Raw genomic sequence first — 24,310 nt, 5'->3', positions numbered from 1 at the left:
CTTCATTAGGCAGTTGTAATCCAATAGTACTTATTATATATACATACATATACATCACTGCATGAACATGCACAGGGCTCGAAATTTTAAGTAAAATATAGCCTGCTGTTATATATTTAAAATAGCAGTCCCCCCCCCCCCCCCCCCCCCCCAAAAAAAAAAAAGGAAGAAGAAGAAACAAGTCCTGTAAGAAAAATTATAGCCTGCTGGAAATAAAGACAGCATGTAATGACGGGACGGTTTGAGATAGTGTGTGAATTATAAGGTCCTTTGAGGTATATTTTATAGCATTATGCAATCAAAAAATAATAAATTGACAAGCTAAATATCAGATGAGATAATCGTACATACATCTGTCTTTTGAAAAATAACCTGTGATTTTGTGGTAGTTTCAGCAAGTGAATTATGTATATTATATAATTATGGATTATAATAAAACGTGGACTGTTTTTTTCAAGCTGCTACTTTGAGCACTGATGTATCACTCATTTTCTTTTTTTCATCTCTCATTTTCCTTTCATAAAACACAATCTGATTGATATTACATCTAACCAGTTCACCATGGATGTCTGTTAGGAGGTTAAACCAAAGCCAATGTGAGTCCATGCTTATAAGACTTTTTGTCGTTTGACTACACACAAGACTGCTGGCATAACCATCAGACACGGACGGTGGAGCAGGGAGGGCTGAATAATTCTGAATCAAAAATATTATTGGTAGTAAATCTTAAGGCAGAGATACATTTTTACTTGTACAATGCAGGAAATGCTTTTTAAGGACATCTAATTTTCAAAATTTTATGGGGAAGCATATCCCAAACCACTTAGAAACTTTGCTTTGCGCCCATGATCTGTCAGCCTATGCCCCCATTGTCTACTTGCTTCCACCGTGCCTGACCAAACCAGTAGCTGACAAGTTCCAACATATTCACAAGTAGTGGGCCAATAGTACACACATTGGCCTTGACTCAAGGCAAAGTAACAGTAAAGATCTCATTTTGCTATGATGAAGATAATCGTTTACATTTGACTTTCTTTTTCTTTTTGTTCTTCTGTTTAACTGCAAGAGATGTCATGATTGTCTTGAGTAACTCCAGTTTTGTCTTTTGTTTCATGCCTTTCCTCAAGAAGCTGAGGACATCTGCTTCCTCGTCCTCTGATGATGACTCTTTGTCACTCGACTCTGACTCTTCTTCACTTGACTGTGAACTATCAAGGGATTCTACCATGGCTACTTTAGGCTTATTTCTATGGACATTGGGCGATGCAGATGCAACTATTCCTAACTTCGACCTCTTTATAGCATTCATAACGCCACTTGTTGTTGCCTTGACCACCACCTTGTCATTGCAACCAGCAAGAGTAAATGGTTTTGGTTTCTTTTTCATCTTCTTTTTCTTTTTAACACCCTGGACAACAGGTAACAGACTTGTTGCAAGTTTCTTTGATGAACTTTGACCTGGAGGCTTCGATGCATCTGTTTCTTCTTTACACTGTGAGGTACGTCTTTCCAAACCCACACTTGCTAATAGAGACTCTGAATTTTTGGAATTATTTTGTTCAGTCTCCTCCAGAAAGACATTGTTGCATTCATTTTCTATGACATTATCAGCATGGGAATTGGAGTCATTATATTGTCTGAAATAACAAGCAAAAACATTTTAACATTTCAATTCACTAATCAATGTATGACCATTAAGTATAAAACACAATTAAGGGCTCAAATTTAACAGGGCTTCTAGAAATCTTTTTAAATCCACTAGCCATGGGATCAGTGATTTTAAAAATTTACTAGCCATGATTAAAAATTTCACTAGCCCTACAGCTACTTTATTTAAGTTAATAGAATTTTACTAAATAATAATAACAATTGGATATGTCACCTAAAGAGGGAGATAGAGCTTAAACACACCAACATTAGGGGATGGGGTGTGGTCAGGATATTCATATTTACAAAATTGACTTCAGGGCTCGACCTTAACGGCGGCAAGGACGGCAAATGCTGTTGGTGACATATAAACTGCTGTCAGTTGAGGGTGTCACTGATAGCACTTTTGTGCCGCCGGATAAAAATTACTGCTGTCAGTAAAGCTCCTCACTGATGGCAAAATATATAAATGTGTATGAACATTATCTGACAGTATTTAATGAGGGTGTTTGGGTTAATGGGTGTTTAGTTTGTACCACTTGATGGAACAAGTCATGCGCATACCCTGTGTTGTAGTATAATATACATTCTCACTGCATTTTGCCTCCTCGCTTTTGTGTTATGCTACCCCTTTTCACGTTTGGCAGCCCACATTTGTTTTTTCTTTGCCACCTCTTTATTTTTCGGCATCCTATTATAATTTACAGCACCCAGCTCAGCTATTTCAAAATGCACACTTTTTTTCACACTGACAAACATCACTCAGTCTTCACACTGGACATCTGTGTTAGAAATCAAAGGAAACAAGCTGCGTTGTGTACGAAAGCGCAACTGACGAAAAACTTCAGTAGCTTATGACAGTGACTGTAATGTAATTTAACATTATTTTTTACAGCGTCTGTTGTATTCATTTGTATGTTTGATACACAATAAAAGTTTTATTTTATTTTAGCAATGAAAACATTTTATTTTTATCATTTCGGCACTCTCCGACTGAAAAACAACTTATTTGGCGCCAAATTTGTCACTTGATCACAACTGTCATTCTGTCTTTTGTGTCCACTAACTCATGTGTGATATTTTATCGCAATTGCAGATTTAATTGGTCGTAACTGATGATTTTTACTTATTGTCATTTGTTTATTCAGCAATTCTTTATTAAATATTAGAAACGTTTATATATATGTTGTTGTTGTTTTTGTTTTTTTTTGGAGGGGGGATATCACCACTTATAAAAACAATGGAAGTGGTAGTGTTCATTATTAAAATCATTTATCCTGGGTGCCAAATAATATATACACCGCCTTTACAAAAACAGATTGTAATATCAATGCGATCGATTCATTGGATGAAATGTTATCTCACAATAGGGAATCACTTAAAAAATCTCTTTTATTGTTTTTCAGATATCTTAAAATCTTTATTAAAATAATAATATTAAAACTTTGATCGGTTTAGCAAAATGAATACTCATATGAATGTCAGACTGAACTACGTTTTAACTATTACTAAATAAAAGATAAGGCAGCTTGTACATCGTACCAGATACCAATGGGCAAAATAAGGGATAGGTATTTCCAGACAGTTGACCAACACAAAATCATATATATACACGATAGCCAAACGTTTCCCTTTTTTTGGCTTTTCTGTGTTTTTTATCGCCCCCCCCTCCAATGGTGGGGTGGGGGTCGCACGACCACCATCCTTTAATTCTCACTGTATACAATTTAATGTCATCCACAGAACAATTTTCATGTCATATTCACCAAAATCTTGGACAACTTCATCTCAGAAATGCCAGGTTCCGTTAAACATTAGCTTAAATGCTAGTAGTCCATGATTCCATTTGCAATTTACAATACAAGTTTATTGACATAAATTGAAGAAATATGACTACATGTACAGAAAAATAACCTTTCAGTCATGTTTATTTGCTGCAAAAGTCAGTTAAAAAAAAATTGCTTTTGGCATATACTCAAAATTCCTCTACACAATTTCCTGCATACTATACTGTCCATAAAGTTATCGCCCTGAATTTCAAACCTGCTAAGTAGTTTTCTGGCAATAGCGACAATGTTCTCACGTTGTACCTGTGTTATACTGTGGGGTACCCACCTCAAGTGCTGTTGTCTTGCACATTCGTAAATGGCGTGTTAGAATTGTATGCACTAAACCAACACTTATGCAGACCTTGCCTTTTAAGGTGCGCGATCGCGCTCATACAGCGCATGTAATTTCGATCTGGCGAGTGTGAAAAATAATGCACGCTACACTTAGCAAACGATTGTCACTATTTACCTTATGTAACTGATAGAAAGACCTGTTTTATAATACCATAAAAAAGTGACGAGAACGATAGCATCCATGAAAGCTTTTAATATAGGACTGGTACTTATCTTTGCTATACAAATCAGAAAACACTTGTTTAATAGACATCTTCGAAGATGTACCAATCCGATCAAAACTCCTTTGCCTATTTAATTTATTATTAATTAGAAACAGTCCACTTTTGTAAGGTAATACATGTAGATCACAACATCTGGTCGGGCCAACTCATTTATACTGTTCATATAGTTATGGGAAAAAAAATGGAATTGAATTAAATAGTGGCTTCTGAGCCTACACACTACTCATTACGGAAATTAACGAAGTCGGTAAAACTGTCTCGATTAGTTCATAACAGTTCGCCTACAAAGCTTACGTAAGGTCCCGAATATAGCAAGCATATAACTCTACTTTCTTTAAAAAAAGATATAAAATTTAGACAAAGTCAATTCAAAATTAGACGGAATAATAAAAAGAAAGTAAAGAATGATAATAAGTATGTAGGAATAGGCCTAGGTCTCATTTACAAAAAAATTAAAAAAACATTATGTCTATTATTTTCTTTTTCTTAAAAAAAAAATGAAATAAAACTTCATTTAAATATTTGTATTTCAGCCAGAGGTTAATGCATACATGTACATATGACATATGTTATTTATACAATGTATATATATGTACAAAATATAATAACAGTAATCAATGATCATAGCCGACTATTTAATTTTTGTTTCAATACATTTGTCAGAAAGTCACAGGCTATGTGACTGGAGCATGATTTGATGTGCAGTAGTCTGTGACATATATAGTGTGTTCCACGGGGAATGCATTTTTTCATACTATGGAATTTACTACAAGTTGTTTATTTCTGAGCTGCTTAATTGTTTTCTAAATTACACACAACAATAGTATATTGTTGTTATTTCAAAAAAACTTTTATTTTAATTTTTTATGTTAAACCAAACAGAAACTATTTACAAAACTAAAACATTTTTATAAGAGGATCCGACGGACTATATCAAACACACACACACACACTTTCAAGATCTTACTATTGTTGTAAATTCTGTTTTCATTACTAGTCAATTTTGACAATTTAGCTAAATTTCCAGCCCCTAGCAGGCCCATGCTAATTCTGCACTCTACTTTTAATTGATTTTAGAAATTAATTTTTTCCAGCCCCTATGCTTATTCAGCCCCTATGTTTATTAGGCACTCAAGAGTACAAAATAAATGTTTACTTACAAGTACATGTATGACTTATAAGTTACAGTCACTGACCCAAATTCTTTAGGTTCATGCATGTTTTCTGTTTTATATTAAATTATTTTTGAGTTAATTAGATTGGCTAAAATTAATACCAAAATTACCATAAGCTAGCTATTTTAAGTAATTAATATATACTTTAATGGTAACCAAAAAAAAAAGAGAGTAATTACAGAAAATATTTTAAACTTAGGCAGTTTTTGCCAGAGGGTACAAAAGGTAAAATTACGAAGTGGTCAGACAAAGCCCACAGCTAAAAGCGAATGGGAAATTGCAGGTGTGTGGCACAGATGGTCACAGGAGACAAGCACATATTGCAGTTTGAGAATGTGGAGGTAGACAGCAAAAGAACTTTAAAAGACAGGAGGTGTCAGATCAACAAAAATTAATACCAAATTCAAAGTAGAAAAAAAATGGGGCAGTGGGATACAATTTTTAGAAATAAAAGACATTTAGCTTACTCTTCATTTTTGGTCTGCTCTGCACCGATGGCGACGTTGTCTTCTATATGCTTGATGATGACATTGCTGTTGTACTCTCCACCATGTGCATTATGCCCAAACACGAGGTTGTACGGAGATCTCTTGAACTCGTTCTGTGTTGTATTTAATCGCAAGGCAATGTCTGGCAGCCAATCATGCCAGGCACATTTCTGATCTCCCTTCTCCAATATCAGCGCACTGAGTGTGTCAAAGATAATAGTGGCTCGATCAGAAACATCTTGTGCTGAGATATTCGGCGATGTATCGTTGATCAGTGTCAAAGGAATCCCATTCCACAAATGCAGCAACTCATGCAGTACCTGGTCCATAAACTCATGTCCGTTGTCGCTGACAAAGGACAGTGGAGGACCGAAGATCCCAAGATAACAATTATTCAAGGCACGAGCAACATCAGCTGGAGTGTTCGACTTCAGTGGAAAGAGCACTATAAATTTTGAATGCTGGTCTTCAACCATTCCAATGTGGGTGAAGCCAGCCGATGAAACGCAGTTGATGTTTATTGTGTTCACTTTAATCTTTTCGAGGACACCCTTACGGACTGGCTTCTCCGTCAACATGTTCTGGTATGTAGCACACACGTCTTGTTTCTTACTCTTTCTCTGGGCACACGTCGCACAGGTCCTTACGAACTCCTCTATATAGGACCGCGGCAACCTGTAGTAAAGCTTACTGGCTGCATCAAAACACTTCTTGCAACCTGCATGATTCTGTTCGTTTACGTGGATATCCAACACCGCTGGGTATATGTCTTCGAGTCGGAGAACTCGGACGTATCTGGTCTCGCTGTGACTCGTCTGTTTTCCGGGTGCGACGAGGATGTTCGTCTCGTTCATGCTGGGAATGTCGATGAGCTGGAAGTCGTTCTTTTTCAGCCAGAACTTGAAGGACGGGCTGGGCAGCTTGTATCCCAGCAGGACGTCGACGATCTTGTTGTGGCGGTCAGGTCCTATGACCACGGACTGATCACTGGAGCACATCTTGAGGAAGACCTGCTCCATGTGAGCCATGTGTTCCTTCCCTTCCATGTTCACTGATGGTCTTCTCAGACTCAGTCTGATCTGCAATGGGTTAAATAAAAGTACTGTAATGTAAACATACATACATGTGGATTAAAAAAAGGTTTGTTTTGACCTTCACCCAGTTACCATAAGATCTACAACATCAAATACAAACTTCAAGAAAAGAAGAATGACATGTTAAAGGTAGGGTCAACTCAAACAAGAGCCTTATGTGTTGGAAAGATGTATGCCCGGACCACCAACACATACTGACACTTTAGCAAATGAAAAACGCGTAATTTTAGAGTTAATAAAAAAACATGATTATTCCTGCTAACTGGGGGCAGCCATTTTGTTTCGTTTTTGTGACGTCCGGTGGGATAGATTGGGGCGAAGTGACGTCAGCTCCTGACCATCTCCTGTATGTACAGTGTAAACAAATGCAGTAATTTTTCGACAAGGCTTTTTTTATCAATCCAAAGGAAAAAGGTACACTATTAGGCCTATTGATATGCTACGTTGGAGCAAAAACGACAACCCACGATACCCAAGTGATAATTTCCTTTTCTTTGGGACTACGTAATTGGTCAGTTCTGTGGTTTTAGATGGAATAGTCTACTTAATCAATAGTTTTACAGAACTATTTACAGTAATAAACCATGTCCATTACAATTTTAGGGACGACAGGTAATATTCCAAAATACCGGTATGTATTTTTGTGTCTAGACACCGTCAATTAATTGGCTCGTCTGGTTACCAATCAAATACAAACCTGCCAATTAGGAATCACAGGTAGAAGCGACTAACGACAGACCAATACTAAGAAAACACTCTGTGTATCATTTCAGTACGTATGTTAATGCATGGGCAAAACATTGTTAATTGTTTCGACTTGTTGTGTAGCCACTTTGACAATGGTATTTTATTTTGTATTGAAAAATATATGTATATATTGATATACTTATTGCTGGCTTACTGGGATGTGTACTATTACAGAACATTTCAATGTATGACTATTTATCATCCCGCAAAAAACAGGTAGATTGTGTTTCTCTAGTTCTAAGGCTCATTCCTGACGTTACGCGTTAAGTATTACATAACCACCAGCTCGTCAGAGGGCGTACTCACTGAGAAGGTACAAAATGGCTGCGCCCGTTATATATAATAGCCGTCACATTTAACTGTTTTATTAATTAACTATACAATTATACGTATTGATATTAAGCAATAATGTACATTATATATCGTTGAATATGCATACCAGGCCAAATGTCTTAATTGTCCTCTCCTTTAATGCTTGTTTTGTTTAACGAGAACACTAAAGCACATTGATTATTAATCATCAGCAACTGGATGTCAAACATTTGGTAAATTTGGAAGTTGGATATACACATTGTCATCTGCAACTGGTTAAATAAAAAGTACTGTAATGTAAACATGTGGATTATGGCCATAGTTAAAGTTTGGTTTGTTTAATGACACCACTACTATCAGAGCTCATTGATATATTAATCATCGACTATTGGATATCAAACATTTGGTAAATTTTTTTACATGAAGTTTGTTGCAAAACTGGGTGATTTCATAAGCTTAGAATTTTTCACTTCAATGTGCATGGATTGACTAGAAGAAAAATAAGATTTTTGCTCATTTTACTTTTACTTATGTTACAACTTTTTCAGAAAATTAGGTCTGAATAATACATTTCAGCCAGACTTTGCCATTACACTGTAGGAGATATTCTACAAGTATAATATACTAGGCGGCAATAAAAACGCAATCTCGGAAATGATCATGGTTTATTTTATTATGCGAGATCCCACAAAAATGAAACTGATACCACCAGTGAGACCAACCACTGGCCCATCTGACTGGCACTGTCAGCCGCCAACAGTGAATCGCGCATAACGTCTCTGGCGATGTCAACATCATGGGGGTCAGTATTTCGTGTGACCTCCATGTGCTGCGATGCACGCCTGCAGCCTCCTAGACATGGACATGCACAGGCGCCTCACCACACGTCGTGGGATGGCTGCCCAGTGATGCTGCAATGCCTGCTGCAGCTCAGCGAAGTTCTGTGGTGGATTCAGTTGGTTTTGAACACGACGTCCCAGCTCGTCCCACATGTGCTCTATTGGGTTCATGTCCGGGGAAACTGCTGGCCAGTCCAACACAGTGACATGGTGGACACGAAGAAACGCCTGTGTACGCCTGGCAGTGTGCAGCCGAGCGTTGTCTTGCTGGAAGACGAGCCTGTTTCCGCCATGCCGTCTCATCAATGGGAGGAGGACCGGCCGCAGGATGTTGTCGACGTAGTGTTGCGCATTAAGGTTTCCCTGTACCACCACGAGTTCGGACAGGAAGTCAGCATTGATGGCGCCCCAAACCATGACTCCGCCGCCCCCGTAGCGGTCCCTCTCCAGAACACAGGCCTGCGCGACACGTTCTCCACGACGGCGGTAAATGCAACGACGTCTGTCCGTGACACTCACGTTAAATCTCGATTCATCCGAGAAGATGACATCTCGCCATCTCCTGGGTCGCAAATGCCCACCATTCCTGGCCCATAAGAGTCTTGCTTGACGATGTCTGTGCAGGAGGATAAGGCCACGGTAGGGTCGGTGGCAATGCAGTCGTGCTGCGGCAAGACGTCTCCGGACAGTTCGGGCGCTGATGAGTCGTCCCCTGGTTCCCACTTCAGTCCTGGCAGTGCTTGCGGCTGTCAAAAGCCGATTGTGCAGGTGCCGCAACCGTATGTTCCGGCCCTGTCTATTGGTCGTTACGTGTGGTGTGCCCGAACGACGGCGGTCATTGACGGTCCCTGTCGTCTGATATCGGTTGAGGAGCCGATTAATGGTTGACGGGTGCACGTGGAACCGTTGTGCTACCCGCAATTGCGAGTTTCCGGCATTCAACAAGCCAATGGCTTGATTCCGATCGGTGTTGTTCAACCGAGGCATCGTGTAGGAGTGAGATACTCATTGCCACCCGCGTGTTCTGAGTGTGCCCGGGTATCAGGAAATGCACGTGCAAAGTGTTATTTCGCCAAGTGGTTGCGTGTACGCTATTTACCGGATAATGCGTTTTTAGCGTTGTTCCCCTTATGTTGGGAACAGGCCGGAAGTCGACCTTTACATGCTGCTGAAATAATGTGTACCACTGTACCATGTACAATGACGAATAGCGTCAACGAAGTCCAACCGAAACGTATATTATTTTGACAAAAGGAAATTGCGTTATTAATGCCGGCTAGTATATATGGCTATGACTTGCTTTTTACATTATAAAGTTTAATCAGATGTCATCGTTGTTTTATATCAGGAATTTCTATTATTTTTCTGAAGTAACTTTGAATCTTGACAAAATGTCATGTCCGTCACAGCACCTTTATTGATTAATTATTGATTATTAAAGCCGCACACCCTAGTTCCATCCAGCAAAAATAAATTATAATCTACAAACCTGTAACACATTTAGATTACGTTTTTATCAAATGGAGTGAAAAAGCAGGTTTTATATAGATAAATACCATGGGAATCCCCATGTCCCAATTGCTTGAAATAATTTTGAAAGTTAGTATTCTGATGTCACCGGTAGATGTCGCTCGAAGCACAACAATGCCTACGTCACGACAAATTTCACAGAGTGCGCACAGACTTGGGGTGCGTTCTTTTCACCTCTCCTGGACATGTTCCAACTGTTCTGTCCTGGTTGTATCCCCTCTCCAGATATCGTAAGACTTAGCAAAATTATTGGTTTTAAGGGTTTGTAACGTTTTGTATTGAGACACTTACTTGTCTGAACTTTATTGTTACTGAAAATGTTCACGAACTGTGAAGAAAAATCTCACAAATGAACAACAACAAATCGTATGTTGATTGCGTGAACCGTGCACGAGAAAACAAACCGAACCAAAATTATAACGGTCACGTGGTATAGGCCCTACCAACGTCTGTGACATTGAAATGGAAATATCCCGTCTAAAAATAGATTAGACCTTGTCTGCTCAACGTTTTTCTCTCAAACATGCGTGCGTTTTTAAGAAATAAGAAAAATGCATTTTGTGGTATTACAAAATCCAGGATTACCAGGATTACCAAAAAACACTTCAGGTGAATGGAAATGTATATTCTAAATAATAAACGGTAAGTAAAGTGCAATTTTATTTGTGAAAAAATGGGTTTAATAACGAAAAACAACGCCGTAATGGTTAACAACTAGCCGTAACTAGGGTGTGTCCCTTTAAATTATATCAAAGGTCTGTCTATTTATTTTCTCTGCATGCAGCTGTAAAACAACCTAGTGACCTAACAAAATCATTCTTGGGATATAAAATAGAAGATATAGGAGAGCAGAGTTTATAGGCTGAACTTGCACAAACATTTCTAGCATCCAAATGATGTCACAGAGGTCTCTGAGAATTGAAAATATGTGTAAACCATTTATGGGTTACTCAAAAACAAATTCAGGTAACCCATTTTGTTTGTACGTAATCCATCATGATCATGTAAATGAGATCATAAATTTAATGTGCAAACGAAAAATGTGTTACGCAAACTATACTTATGTAAGCAGCGTGCAAATGAAACTATCACTCTTGGCTGTCACATCCATCACACTCATTAATATGTAAATTTATCCAAAAATACAAGTACAAATTTTTTTTTTTTTCTTGGGTGATATCACTTACCATCGACGTCCCAAACTGTGTTCACCTAACAACAAAAACACGAATACGATATTTACGGAAATGCTATTCTACATTTTCCAGCTACGACACATGAAACAAAATAGATTGCAATCAGTTAACATAAAAAATCAACGATGTGGATGTAAAACAAATTCATTCTAGATAGTAAACAGTGAAGCACCCTCCAGTAAACAGGAAAGAGTGCATTGTTTCTAACTGCATTCTGGCACAGGCGTTTGCAAAAAATATTGCATATAATAATTGAAAATAAATTGTTGAAGGTTGAAAATCAGCATTTGCCTTAATATAGTCACCAGGGGTGATCTTTATTGGCTATGGGTGACTAAGAATTTTACAAAGGCAGTCACGTTAATTTTCAACCCTGGATTTGGCATTTTTATCTGGCACGTATTAGGTCATGAGACACGCATCAAATGTTAATTCATCTTCCTCCATTTTAAGTCAAGTTCTACATGTCTTGTCGACCCAATATTGGTAATTTTAAGGAATAAACAAAAACGACTTAGGAGTTTGTAAAGTTTTGTATTTAGATACTTACTTATCTGAACTTTATTGTTAATGAAAATGTTCTAGAACTGTGAAGAAAAACCTCACAAATAAACAACAACAAATCGGATGTTGATTGTGTGAACCGTGCACGAGAAAACAAACTGAATGGAGATGAAAGCATAACGCAGTTAGGGACGTTGTCGATAATATCATGGTATCATATTATGGTTGCCATTAACATAAAATGAAACAAAAAGTCGATACGTTTCCATGGAAACTGTTTTATGGTGTTAAAATGTCACATCAGTGCCACTAAAATTTACTTTGTTTCATATACTAGTAGTTTACCACGAAACGAATATAATTGACCATTTCAATGACTAAGAAATAACATTTTAGATTTATTGGTCTAAATTAGTAAATGTTGTAATCGAGTGGACGAATTGTCCGAGGTGGGTGGACGAACGTCACGAATTGTACGTGGACGAATTGTACGGTGGACGAAACGTCCAGAGGACGAACCGTCTGGAAAGCAAATTTCAACCATTACCTTTATTATTATGTCATAAATGTCTGATGACAAAATTGTAAAGACTTTAAATATCGTTTCGTTTGTATTTGTTTGGTGCCAGTCAGAACACTAGAACAACAGGTTCACCCAAACAAACGAAACATTTATTTGCAATGTAATTTACATTGCACCCAACATTCTAAGTATGCTGCACTTTAAGGCACTGTAGTACATAAATCATTTTAAGTCGTATGGCATGATTAAAATATGGATCAAATTAATAATACACAAACCTGTTTTTAATGCTAGTAAAGTAATCTACGATAGACCGATTCCCACCAAAATGACCCTTTTCGACAAACCGATCGGACTAAATACCGATCAGAACTGAAAACGAGCCACATTAATCTTCGCGTAAATTTCTTTCATTTAGAAGGTCACAAATAGTATAACAATAAAATAAATAAATAAAACAAAAACAATGAAAATACATTAATTTAAATACCGTATAAATAAATGACAAAAAAACACAAAAAAACAACAACAAAAAAAACAACATGCCCAAATAAAACCCATCTCTCCCAAAAGAAAACAAAAAGCCACCCCCACTAAACAATTTAAAAAAAATCAACAGCAACAAAGCAATAAATAAAACAACATCCCCTCCCTCACCCCCCAAAAAAACAAAAACAAACAAACCCAACAACAACAAAACCTCACCCCCGTCCCCCACAACCCTAATTAATGCACTTAATGTAACGCAAATGATGATTCAAATTATATGTTTAAGAAAAAAAGAAAAAAAACCTAATTATATTTAATACATATAAGAAGTATTAATATTAATTAATTTTACTGGGTGCTCCCTCAGCAAACAGGTTACACACGGAGTTCAAGTACGGTTTCGCGCAATCCGCACGCGAACGAAATGATCATTCGCGCGATCTGTGCAGCACTGCAAAACGTAATTTGTACTGGGTAGCAATATTAAGAGAAATACCGTTCAATTGAAGCGAATACTCCGTGACGTAATGTTAATATACTAGGCGAATGCTGCCGACATGTTTGCTGTCTTTGTCCAACTCAACTGCCGTAATATAAACTCCAACCAGGACCCGAACCCGTGTTCTGCCGATTTGATAACGTTTCTTACGACGTGGTAAGCAAGAATCTTAGTTTCGCGACTCTGTTGACGCAGCGTGCTAGCACATAATTGCATTCCAAGAATTATAGATTGTGTAAATATAGATTATATGTAACAATTATTTAATTATAGATTATGAAATTAAAGATCAAGTAATTATAGATCACGTGTGGGATCGGCTATTTATCATAAATAAACGTAAAAATAGCGAAATATAGCTCTGCATCTTTAATCAAAACGATAGCCTATCGTAATCTCTCTGTCAGTTTACAAATTGATTGGAGTACGCATTTTAGGACCGAATTTACGTCCGAGTCTGCAGTGCATCGTTTGTTGACAAAATGGCGGGTGTTCTGACAGGAAAGTCTTGGCGAGACTTTTTGGAGAAGACAGCTCATCTTCCTCCGGCCTTTGAAAGAGAACACGCGGCACATGACATCAGCACACCTTTATGTATCAACCTAAAATCCGTCCAAGGCTTGGTTGTCCCGGTAAGGAATACATTTCATACTAAAAACACGATGCTAAAACTATGCACAAGCCTATGCATGTTCAAAATCTGAAAATACATAATTAAAATATGTTCGTGTTGTTATGATAACATTCATAAGTATTTTGATGGGAATAAATGCATTAATTATTCCCACATTGAACTAATACAAAAAGAGGATAAGTTATGAACATAAATATAATCATTGAATTATATAATCATTGAATTATATATTCAATATTGAATAAAACATTCTAACATTTTAAAGTAAAAACCAAGCATGTACTGATGTAGGATTCTGCTAGGAACAGTGAAATGGTAGTAACAGATGGAATGCCAGATGTTTTTCCCGCAAGCCAGTTCACCCCAATCAAAATATTAGCCCCTCAATTAGAGATGTTCATGTATCAGCATTTAGAATTTTTATAAAATCCATTAGCCATGGGATCAGTGATTTTTAAAAATTTACTAGCCATGATTAAAAATTCACTATCCCTTCTTTACTTTAAGTTAATACAATTTTACTAAATAATAGTAATAATCAGATATGTCATCTAAAGAGGGAAATAGAGCTTAAAAACACTAACATTGGGGGCTCGGGGTGAGGGCAGGATATTGAACATTCATATTTACAAAATAGACTTGACTGCAACATTTGACAAAGAAAAAATTCACTAGCCGTTATTCATTCATTCATTCATTTATTTATTCACATGCTTCCATACCACGAAGGTTTCAAGCATGTCTGTCCCGGGGTCGAGTTCTGGATAGCCAAAGGTCTACTCCGGGACAGAAAATTTAACGGGATAATTTTGAATTTTACTCAAAAATTAAAAATATATATAGGGGGACAAATTTAACTATATTTAAAGAAATTTTTTGAAGGTGTAGTCCAAAAATTTATTTAAAAACTATTATTATATCCAAAATTTTGCTAGACTAATAAATTTTTCACCATTTTAAATGGGCGTTCTAAATTAAAATAATACAACAAATCTAAGCCCTATCTGGAACGAGGTTGGAGGTTGTTGAGGGGGGGGGACCAGGGAGAGCGAGGGACGGGGGAAGGCCCCAGACAATCCTATCTCTCCCTAAATCCAAAACGCCTACGCCTAAGCGTCTAACCCCTAATTTCTGGTGGCATTCCCCCCTCCCGCCACCCACCCCGAACCACCACCCCCATCCGCCCAACCGTCGTGCCAGCCGGAACCCAGCACCACCCCCCTAACAAATAATATACTAAACCAGCGATGGGGTCTCCAAGTGATGGAAGACACTGTAATTAACCCAGCCCTGGCTACAGAAAAATATCTTTAGTAGATTAAATACTTAAGACAAAATTAAAGTTGAGCAAATCGTGGTAGATACACTAACCGTCAGGCATGACAATAGTAATTATTTACTAGCCCAACATTGAATATCACTAGCCATGGGAGTGGGGCTACCATAATCTAGAAGCCCTGTGTATGATAGAAAAATTATCGGTTTGGCTTTTACAATCTACTGACCAATAATAAAAATCCATATAATTGATTGTGTGGGAAAATGTGGGAGCAGGTCAACTCGCCCCAAAATCAACTCACACCCCCCCTACCAACTCACCCCATCGGTTGGTCAACTCGCCACACACCGTTAGTCAACTCATCCCCAAAATGTTACCAACTCGCCCCTGCAATTGGTCAGCTCACCCCAGTGTTTGGTCAACTCACCCCACATGCACTTTATATATTTTAGATTTGATGGAACTGCAATATATTTGATGCCAGAACATACACTGGGAGTTAAAGGTGTAAATTGTCACAGTAGTAACAAACAAATCCATTCTAGATAGTAAACAATGAAGCACCCTCCAGTAAACAGGAAAGAGTGCATCGTTTCTAACTGCGTTCAGGCACAGGCGTTTGCAAAAAAATATCAAATATAATAATTGAAAATAAATTCTAACAGGGGGCTTAAAAATCATACAAATTAAATGATTTTCAAGGTTGAAAATTAGCAGTCACCTATTGTCCGAACCAAATTGTTAACAACTACGAAAAATTACTCTCCTACCTTTAATTGCCGTTAGATTTCCTCCAAAGTTTGTCCAGACACAAATCGCAAAAAACCCATTACAATGACATAGATTCCACATACCAGATGCTAACCATGTCATCTATATCGACTTCGCTGAGAGCGCATAGGGAAAAAAGCATGTAATTTTGTATCAGCTGCCATTTTGACTTTTCATGGAATATTCTTCAACAGGGGTGAAAGAATAGGACTTAATCTAACAACGTCATAACATGTTATGATATAAAAGCGAACGTGATGACGTCATATTATTATTTTTTGGTTATTATTATTATTATTATTTTAATGATACCACTAGAGATCATCGATTTCATATTAATTGTGTCACATACTTTGGAGGCTTTCACCCCTCTTGAAGAGTATTCCATAAACAAACAACATGGCAGACGGCAGCAAACTGCATGTATTTTTCCCTATGCAATCTCAGCAAAGACAATATCGTTGCAGTCTCGTATTTGTAGTTGTTTTTTTGCGATTTGTGTCTGGACAAAGTTAGGAGGAAATCTAACGGCAATTAAAGGTAGTAGAGTAATTTTTTGTAGTTGTCAACAATTTGGTTCGGACAATAGTCGCCAGTGGTGATCTTTATTGGCTAAGGGCGACTAAGACTTTTACAAAGGCAGTTTTGTTAATTTTCAACCCTGGATTTGGCATTTTGATCTGGAACGTGTTAAGGTCATGAGACACGCACCAAATGTTAATTCATCTTCCTCCATTTTAAGTCAAGTTCTACATGTCTTGTGGACCCAATATTGGTAATTTTAAGGAATAAACAAAAACAACTCAGGAGTTTGTAAAGTTTTGTATTTAGATACTTATTTCTCTGAACTTTATTGTTAATGTAAATGTTCTAGAACTGTGAAGAAAAACCTCACAAATAAACAACAACAAATCGAATGCTGATTGTGTGAACCGTGCATGAGATAAACTGAATGGAGATGAAAGCATAATGCAGTTAGGGATGTTGTCGATATGGTTTCCATTAATATAAAATGAAAAAAAAGTTGACACGTTTCCATGGAAACTGTTTTATGGTGTTAAAATGTCAAAAAAATCACCATGAAATTCCCCTAAAGTGTAGGATTCTGCTTGGAACAGTGAAATGGTAGTAACCAATGGAATGCCAGATGTTTTGCCCGCAAGCCAGTTCACCCCAATCAAAATGTTAGCCCCTCAATTAGAGATGTTCAGGTATCGGCGTTTAGAATTTTTATAAAATCCACTAGCCATGGGATTAGTGATTTTTAAAAATTTACTAGCCATGATTAAAAATTTACTATCCCTACTTTACTTTAAGTTAATACAATTTTACTAAATAATAGTAATAATCAGATATGTCATCTAAAGAGGGAAACAGAGCTTAAAACACTAACATTGGGGGCTTGGGGTGAGGGCAGGATATTCATATTTACAAAATAGACTTGACTGCAACATTGGACAAAGAAACAATTCACTAGCCGTCAGGCATGACAATAGTAATTATTTACTAGCCCAACATTGAATATCACTAGCCATGGGAGTGGGGCTACCATAATCTAGAAGCCCTGTGTATGATAGAAAAATTATCGGTTTGGCTTTTACAATCTACTGACCAATAATAAAAATCCATATAATTGATTGTGTGGGAAAATGTGGGAGCAGGTCAACTCGCCCCAAAATCAACTCACCCCCCCCCCCCCCCCCCCCCCCCCCCCCCACCAACTCGCCCCATCGGTTGGTCAACTCGCCACACACCATTAGTCAACTCACCCCCAAAATGTTACCAAGTCACCCCTGCAATTGGTCAACTCACCCCAGTGTTTGGTCAACTCACCCCACATGCACTTTATATATTTTAGATTTGATGGAACTGCAATATATTTGATGCCAGAACATACACTGGGAGTTAAAGGTGTAAATTGTGTAAATAAAATGACACCCAAGTTGTAGATGTCCATTTTTTTATTTGTCATTTTTTTTACGGACAGTGAAGTTGAGATTTGGGTTAATTGTCCAAACACTGGGGTGAGTTGGTAAAATATTTGGGGCAAGTTGACCAATCGCTGGGGTGAGTTGTTTTTGGGGCGAGTTGACCAGCATTCGGGAAATGTTACTCTATTGATAGCTCCAGTTTGTATGATGGAATTTATGTAAATATGTTGGGTATAGTGTATTTGAAGTAAAGATACATTACATAGTTATTAAAGGTAAAATTAGCCATCTTTAGGGCCTAGATCTCAGTGAACCTCACACTGGAGGCATGGTACTTATTATTTAAATCCTGCTTCTATTTATATAATTCCAGGGCTTGAAACAGTAGTTGCTAATCAATTTTAAATTAATGAGAAATATCACTAATTAGGATTTTGAAAACAAAATGTTCCTTGATATATGTACTGCCTGAGTAGATCGATACATGTATTTAAAGGTATTGAACAGAGATGAAATTTTTCCAGATTTATAATTGTATGTACAGTGTTTCCAGGTATTCTGCTGTTTGTCCAAATATTTAACTTTTCTCATCCAAAACTTCTGAATCGGGGCAACCATTTTAGACCATTGTGCATCCTTAAACCTAGGGCCAATCTCAGTACCTGACTACAGGTATTAAAATTTCCAGATTTTTAAAAAACCTTCTTTTATCTCTGATTGATTAAGAACGTCAACAGTTCTTTCAGTTTGCATTTTATTACATCTCACTCTGGCTCAAAAGCTCTATAGTGACTGAGCCTATGTATAGCAAGACTTCCTCTTGATCAAAAGTCTATATTTGCTGAGCTCATGCTTCTTGCTCACTAATTTAATTAAAACATCTAAACAAATTAGATAATTTAGGCTTCAGAGAATTCAGAAAAATCTGCATGACCCATTTATCGGTTATGCAGAAATAAATCCAGGTAACCCATTTCCTTTTATGTGTATCCCAAGGCTCGAACTTAACGGCAGCAATATTATAAACGTTTAATTTTTAAAATTTAAAAGAAAACAATTTTTTGGGGGATGGGTGTTGGGATATCACCGCTTATAAAAACAGAAGTGGTAGTGTTCATTATTAAAATCATTTATCTTGGGTGCCAAATAGTACATACACCGCCTTTACAAAAATGAAACTACTTTTTATCAGCTGACAATATCAGTGTGATTGATTCACTCGATGAAGATGGGAAATAAAAATAACAGAAAAATGTTATCCCACAGTAGGGGATCACTTAAAAAAAAAATTCTTTATTATTTTTCAGATATCTTAAAATCTTTATTAAAATAATAATATTAAAACTTTTATCGGTTTAGCAAAACGAATACCTGTGAAAGTCAGACTGACACTCTGTTTCAACTGAACTATGTTTTAATGAACAGTGCACAAAAAATAAGGCAGCTTGTACATCGTACCAACTTTTCAGTACCAGATACCAAAGGGCAAAATAAGTGATTGGTATTTCCACAAAGTCAACCAACATACAGTGATATACGGTAACCAAACGTGCCTTTTTTTTTGCTTTTCTTTTTTTTTGGTTGTTTTTTAAATGGTGGGGTGGGGGGGGGGCATGCGACCATCCTCCTTTAATTTTCACCCAGTGAGAACACTGTATATAATTTAATGTTATCCGTAGAACAATTTTCATGTCATATTCACCGAAAACTTGGGCAGCTTGTCTCAGAAACACCAGGTTCCGTTAAATGTTAGCTTATGCTACATACAGAAAAATAACCTTTCAGTCAAGTTTAATGCCGTCGGCATACTCAAAATTGCTGTCGGTGGGCCCTTTCACCAACGGCAGCTTGTTTTTTTAATTGCCGTGGGCGATAAATTCTTACGTTTGAGCCCTGTTAACCCGTTATATCCAAGTAAATGGTGCTCAAAATTTTGCCCGAACAAAAAATATGCAATGCAAAATTAGATTTGTGTGACCAATGCGCAAATGAAATGATCGTTCTCGCAATTTCCAGAGGCCAGTAATTTGTATCTTAGGCTTATATTAATCATTCATATTTCACTGTGGGATTTTATAAAAAGTAAACACACTGGTAGATAGTACAAATGTTGCAGTTGTCAGCTTATCCAGAAGAGAAAGAAGAAAAATCCACCGAAGAATGGGGAAAATGACACTCGTCTAAATAATTTGTGTTAGAAGGGGACATAGCCAGTATTTTTACCAGAAAGAAATTTTTGGGTATGGCGCTATGGAATTGAATGCAACCACAGTCAACAGGGGCTATGGGGGACCTCCTCCACAAAGGAAATGGGTTACATTTAGGGTTAGGCTTAAGAAAATCATACAATAATGATAAGAGTCATTAATTTTGTCAAAATGTTAACTTAAAAAAATAAAAATTTGGGTATGACACCATACCCATTTTACCATCTGGCAGAAACCCTGATAGCAAGAAGGAATGGTATCGCAAACATAATTAGAAGTACTCAAATGTCTTTAGTAATGCTGATTTATAACCATTAAAGTATGTCCCAGTAGGTTTCCTCTGATTATCTCTGTGCTCCTTAATCATGTGTCCGACACCACACATTGTAGAACTGAAATTAAAATGTCTCTGGTTATTAAATAAAACATATCTTTTTTAAGACATCACTGTGAAAAATTCCCCAAATCATTGAAGGGAGTGATTAATTACTCCCCATACTTCGATTATTGGTAGCCATTTAAGATTTTACCACATTGAGCATTGATATATTTAATCCTTTTGTAATAGTATTATTTGTTTTAAATGTACATGCTTAAATGGAGATAAGAATTGCTCTCCTTGAACTAGTCTCAAGGGTGTGATGGGGAGCAAGAGTGACAGTTCCCCTTAAACAACAATGTCTGTTTCTTGCATCACTATAGCAACAGACACAATTGGGTAGGACAAACTGTATGTTTCAGAGGGAATAACATTGATTGTAGATACATATAGTTCTTTAAAGCAGCCATACAGATCTCACTGTTTAAGCTGCCCATCACTCTACAAAGACTAGTTCAAGGAAACTAATTATTCGCTCCTGTTATCATGTGAATTTAAATGGTATTGGTATCAACAGGCTGCAAATTTAGCAAGATTCTGTGATTCTGCGTATACTAAATATTGGTTCGGAGGCACACAGTTACGAGATGGAAACACAAAATATCTGTATTAAATCATGTATATAATTCTGGTGGAATCCTAAAATAATCTGCGTATTCAATGCCTGATCAATATGGTAATTAAATATGTTAAATAGCTCCACATAATATACGTATGGGGAGCAATTAATCTCTTCCCTCAATTGTTTTCATGTTGAGGTTGGCAAACCCACCAGGCATATAATAATATTAAATGATCTCTTTCCACATTGCACTGTGGTCAGTTCGGGGCGGGATGTAGCCCAGTGGTAAAGCCTTCGCTTGATGCACGGTCAGTCTGGGATCGATCCCAGTTGGTGGACCCATTGGACTATTTCTTGTTCCAGCCAGTGCTCCACAACTGGTATAACAAAGGCCGTGGTATGTACTATCCTGCCTGTGGGATGGTGCATTTGAAAGATCCCTTGCTGCTAATCGAAAAGAGTAACCCATGAAGTGGTGACAGCAGGTTTCCTCTCTCAATATCTGTGTGGTCCTTAACCATATGTCTGACGCCATATAACTGTAAATGTGTTGAATGCGTTGTTAAATAAAACATTTCTTTCCTTCCTTCCTGTGGTCAGTTCTAGAACAGTTATTTTAAGCAAGCATATTCTGGAAAGGAGGGGGTGGGGGGAAAAAAACTTAGTTTCAAATAATTTTACTGATGTTCCTGGGTTTGCTAAATGTTTTGTTAATGCTATATCAGTAACTAAGACGATCTGTATTATAAGTACCTATATACGGGAGCAGAAATGAAAACAAATATCTCAGTTTGGCTTGGTCAGTATCGGGGAAAACATTAACAGTCTGCCAGAATTTCTACAATCCAGCCTACAGGACAATATAATATATAATTATTGCTACAGTGTAAACTTTATATCCTCATTCATTTGAACCAAAATGCCTTTGGTCTGAGGTCCTTCCATTGTAGGATTAAAGGCTAATAAAGCACCTGTGATTATTGTTTTTACCAGATCCGAGTGCCACAAGACTGGTACATGTTTATCAAAGGCCATGGTTGAGCTGTCTTGTCTGTGGGAAAGTTCATATAAAAGATCTGCTTTTGCATAGGAAAAACATAACTGACTTTTGCTATAAGACAAGGTGTCAATGATTACCAAATGTTTGACATCTAATAGCCGATGATTAAAAAATCAGTAGGCTTTGGTGGGCTGATATAAATAAAACAAACTTTAACTTTACAATGAAATATGTTGGAAATCTTCTTTTTACTCAGCTTTTATTCTCTTTTTATTGATACTGTTACTAGGGGTGAGACGTAGCCCACTGCTATTTAGTACTCGCCTAATGTGTTGTCAGTCTAGGATCAATCCCCGTCGGTGGGTTGATTGGGCTATTGCTTGTTCCAGCCAGGGCACCATGACGTATATTAAAGGCTGTACTTGGTATGTACTATCCTGTCTATAGGATGGTGCATGTAAAAGATCCCTTGCTACTAATGTAACAATGTAGGTTTCCTCTCTAAGACAATATGTCAGAATTACCAAAATTTTGATATCCAATAGCCGTTTGATTAATAAATCAAGTGTGCTCTAGTGGTATTGTTAAACAAAACAAACTTTAATGTGTGTTTGGTCTCGAATCAGTCGCCATCAGTGGTGGGTTGATTGGGCTATTGTTTTTTTCCAGCCAGTGTACCATGACATATATTAATTTAAAGGCTATATACATACATGTAGTATGTGCTATTCTGTCTGTGGGATGGTGCACGTAAAAGATTCAGCTTGCTTCTAATGGAAAAAATGTAGGAGGTTTCCACAGAATTATCAAATGTTTAATGAATAAATCAATGTACTGTATTGGTTCTGTTAAACAAGACAAACTTTAACTTTAAAACTAAATATGTTAAAATCTATTTATTGCAGTTTTTTGTTCTCTTTATATTGATACTATTTTGAAATTGTTAAACAAGAGTAATAAAGAGTACAGAAAAGATGACCAAACTAAAAATAAATCCTTTATTTGGTTAGACAGAAAAAGAGGTCGCCTGCTATGGTTATATATTTTAATTCAAGTCAGAATTTTCTCTGGCATTTGTCGAGCTCACTAGTTCTTCCCGAAGCCTTGCAGTATAATGTTGCTGATGTTGGAAAACATGTTGTTGCCTTCTCGACTGATGGCAAACAAATAGCTTCTGTTCCTATGGTTTTTATTCCCCCAGGATCAAAACGGAAATTATGCTGCATTTCGATCAATCAATAATTCATTTTCACTATGCACTGCATGTCTTTCATTTGTGAGATATATTATATGATGTAAAATAATGTGTGTTGATGTTTATGGCTTTGATAAATGAGTTTTTCTTGAATTATGCATTTTAGCTACATGTGTACATGTAGGGAATGAACAAAAATAATTTCTCTTTCCATCCAGTGTACTACAACTTCGATATCAAAGGCTGTGGTATGTGCTATCCTATGTGGAATGGTGATTATAACAGATGGCTTGCTACTAATGGAAAACTTGAATGGGTTTTCTCTCATAACACTATTTTGTCAAAATTGCCAAATATTTGACATCAAATAGCCAAATATTTGACATCAAATAGCCAATGATTAATAAATCAATTTGCTCTAGTGCTGTCATTAAACAAAACAAATTTCAAAATGTTTTTCAACAAAAAGAATAATTCGAAGAAACTCTTACAGTTCACAGGATTCAGCAAACAAAACTGATTAACATAGCATATTTTTTTATTTGTTTTTTGCTCCTTCAATTTCAGAGAAAAACTAGGGTTTCATTAAAAAAAAAAACCCACATTCTTTTCTGCAGTACTACATATATTATGTAGTTCATCAAGATAAACCTCGATGTCGCAAACACCACTCTTTAGGTTTATCTTAATGAAATATCACATACAGTATCTTATACCGCAGAGAATATAGTTAAAGATATGGTGTTTTAAGCAGTACCACTGAAGGGCATTGATTAATTAATTATCAGCTATTAAATGTCAAACATTTAGAAACTCTGACACATAATTTTCAGAGGAAATCCGCAACATTTTTTTTCCATTATCGCAAGTGTTCTTTTATATGCATTTTTCCACAGACAAAA

At 36.9% G+C, this 24,310-nt stretch overlaps 2 protein-coding genes across 2 annotated transcripts in view; one reads left to right on the top strand and one right to left on the bottom strand.

Annotated features, from left to right (window-relative positions):
- Window positions 1-13,057, bottom strand: LOC121390535. The gene is made up of 3 exons (XM_041522367.1): window positions 12,741-13,057; window positions 5,697-6,796; window positions 1-1,637 (listed from the first exon to the last, which is right to left on the bottom strand). Exons 2-3 carry the CDS (start codon window positions 6,761-6,763, stop codon window positions 1,001-1,003), a joined length of 1,704 nt encoding a protein of 567 aa, XP_041378301.1. The 5' UTR covers window positions 6,764-6,796; window positions 12,741-13,057; the 3' UTR covers window positions 1-1,000.
- Window positions 13,058-13,932: 875 nt separating this feature from the next.
- The window catches only part of LOC121390746 (nephrocystin-4-like), a 72,475-nt gene continuing 62,097 nt past the window's right edge, over window positions 13,933-24,310 (top strand). Inside the window, exon 1 of the mRNA XM_041522649.1 lies at window positions 13,933-14,082. Coding sequence (XP_041378583.1) covers window positions 13,933-14,082 — 150 coding nt within the window. The remainder of the gene's footprint in view (window positions 14,083-24,310) is intronic.

The sequence above is a fragment of the Gigantopelta aegis genome, chromosome 15 (genome assembly GCF_016097555.1).
Source record: "Gigantopelta aegis isolate Gae_Host chromosome 15, Gae_host_genome, whole genome shotgun sequence".
NCBI lineage: Eukaryota > Metazoa > Mollusca > Gastropoda > Neomphalida > Peltospiridae > Gigantopelta > Gigantopelta aegis.
This window is presented reverse-complemented; position numbering and strand designations above follow the sequence as displayed.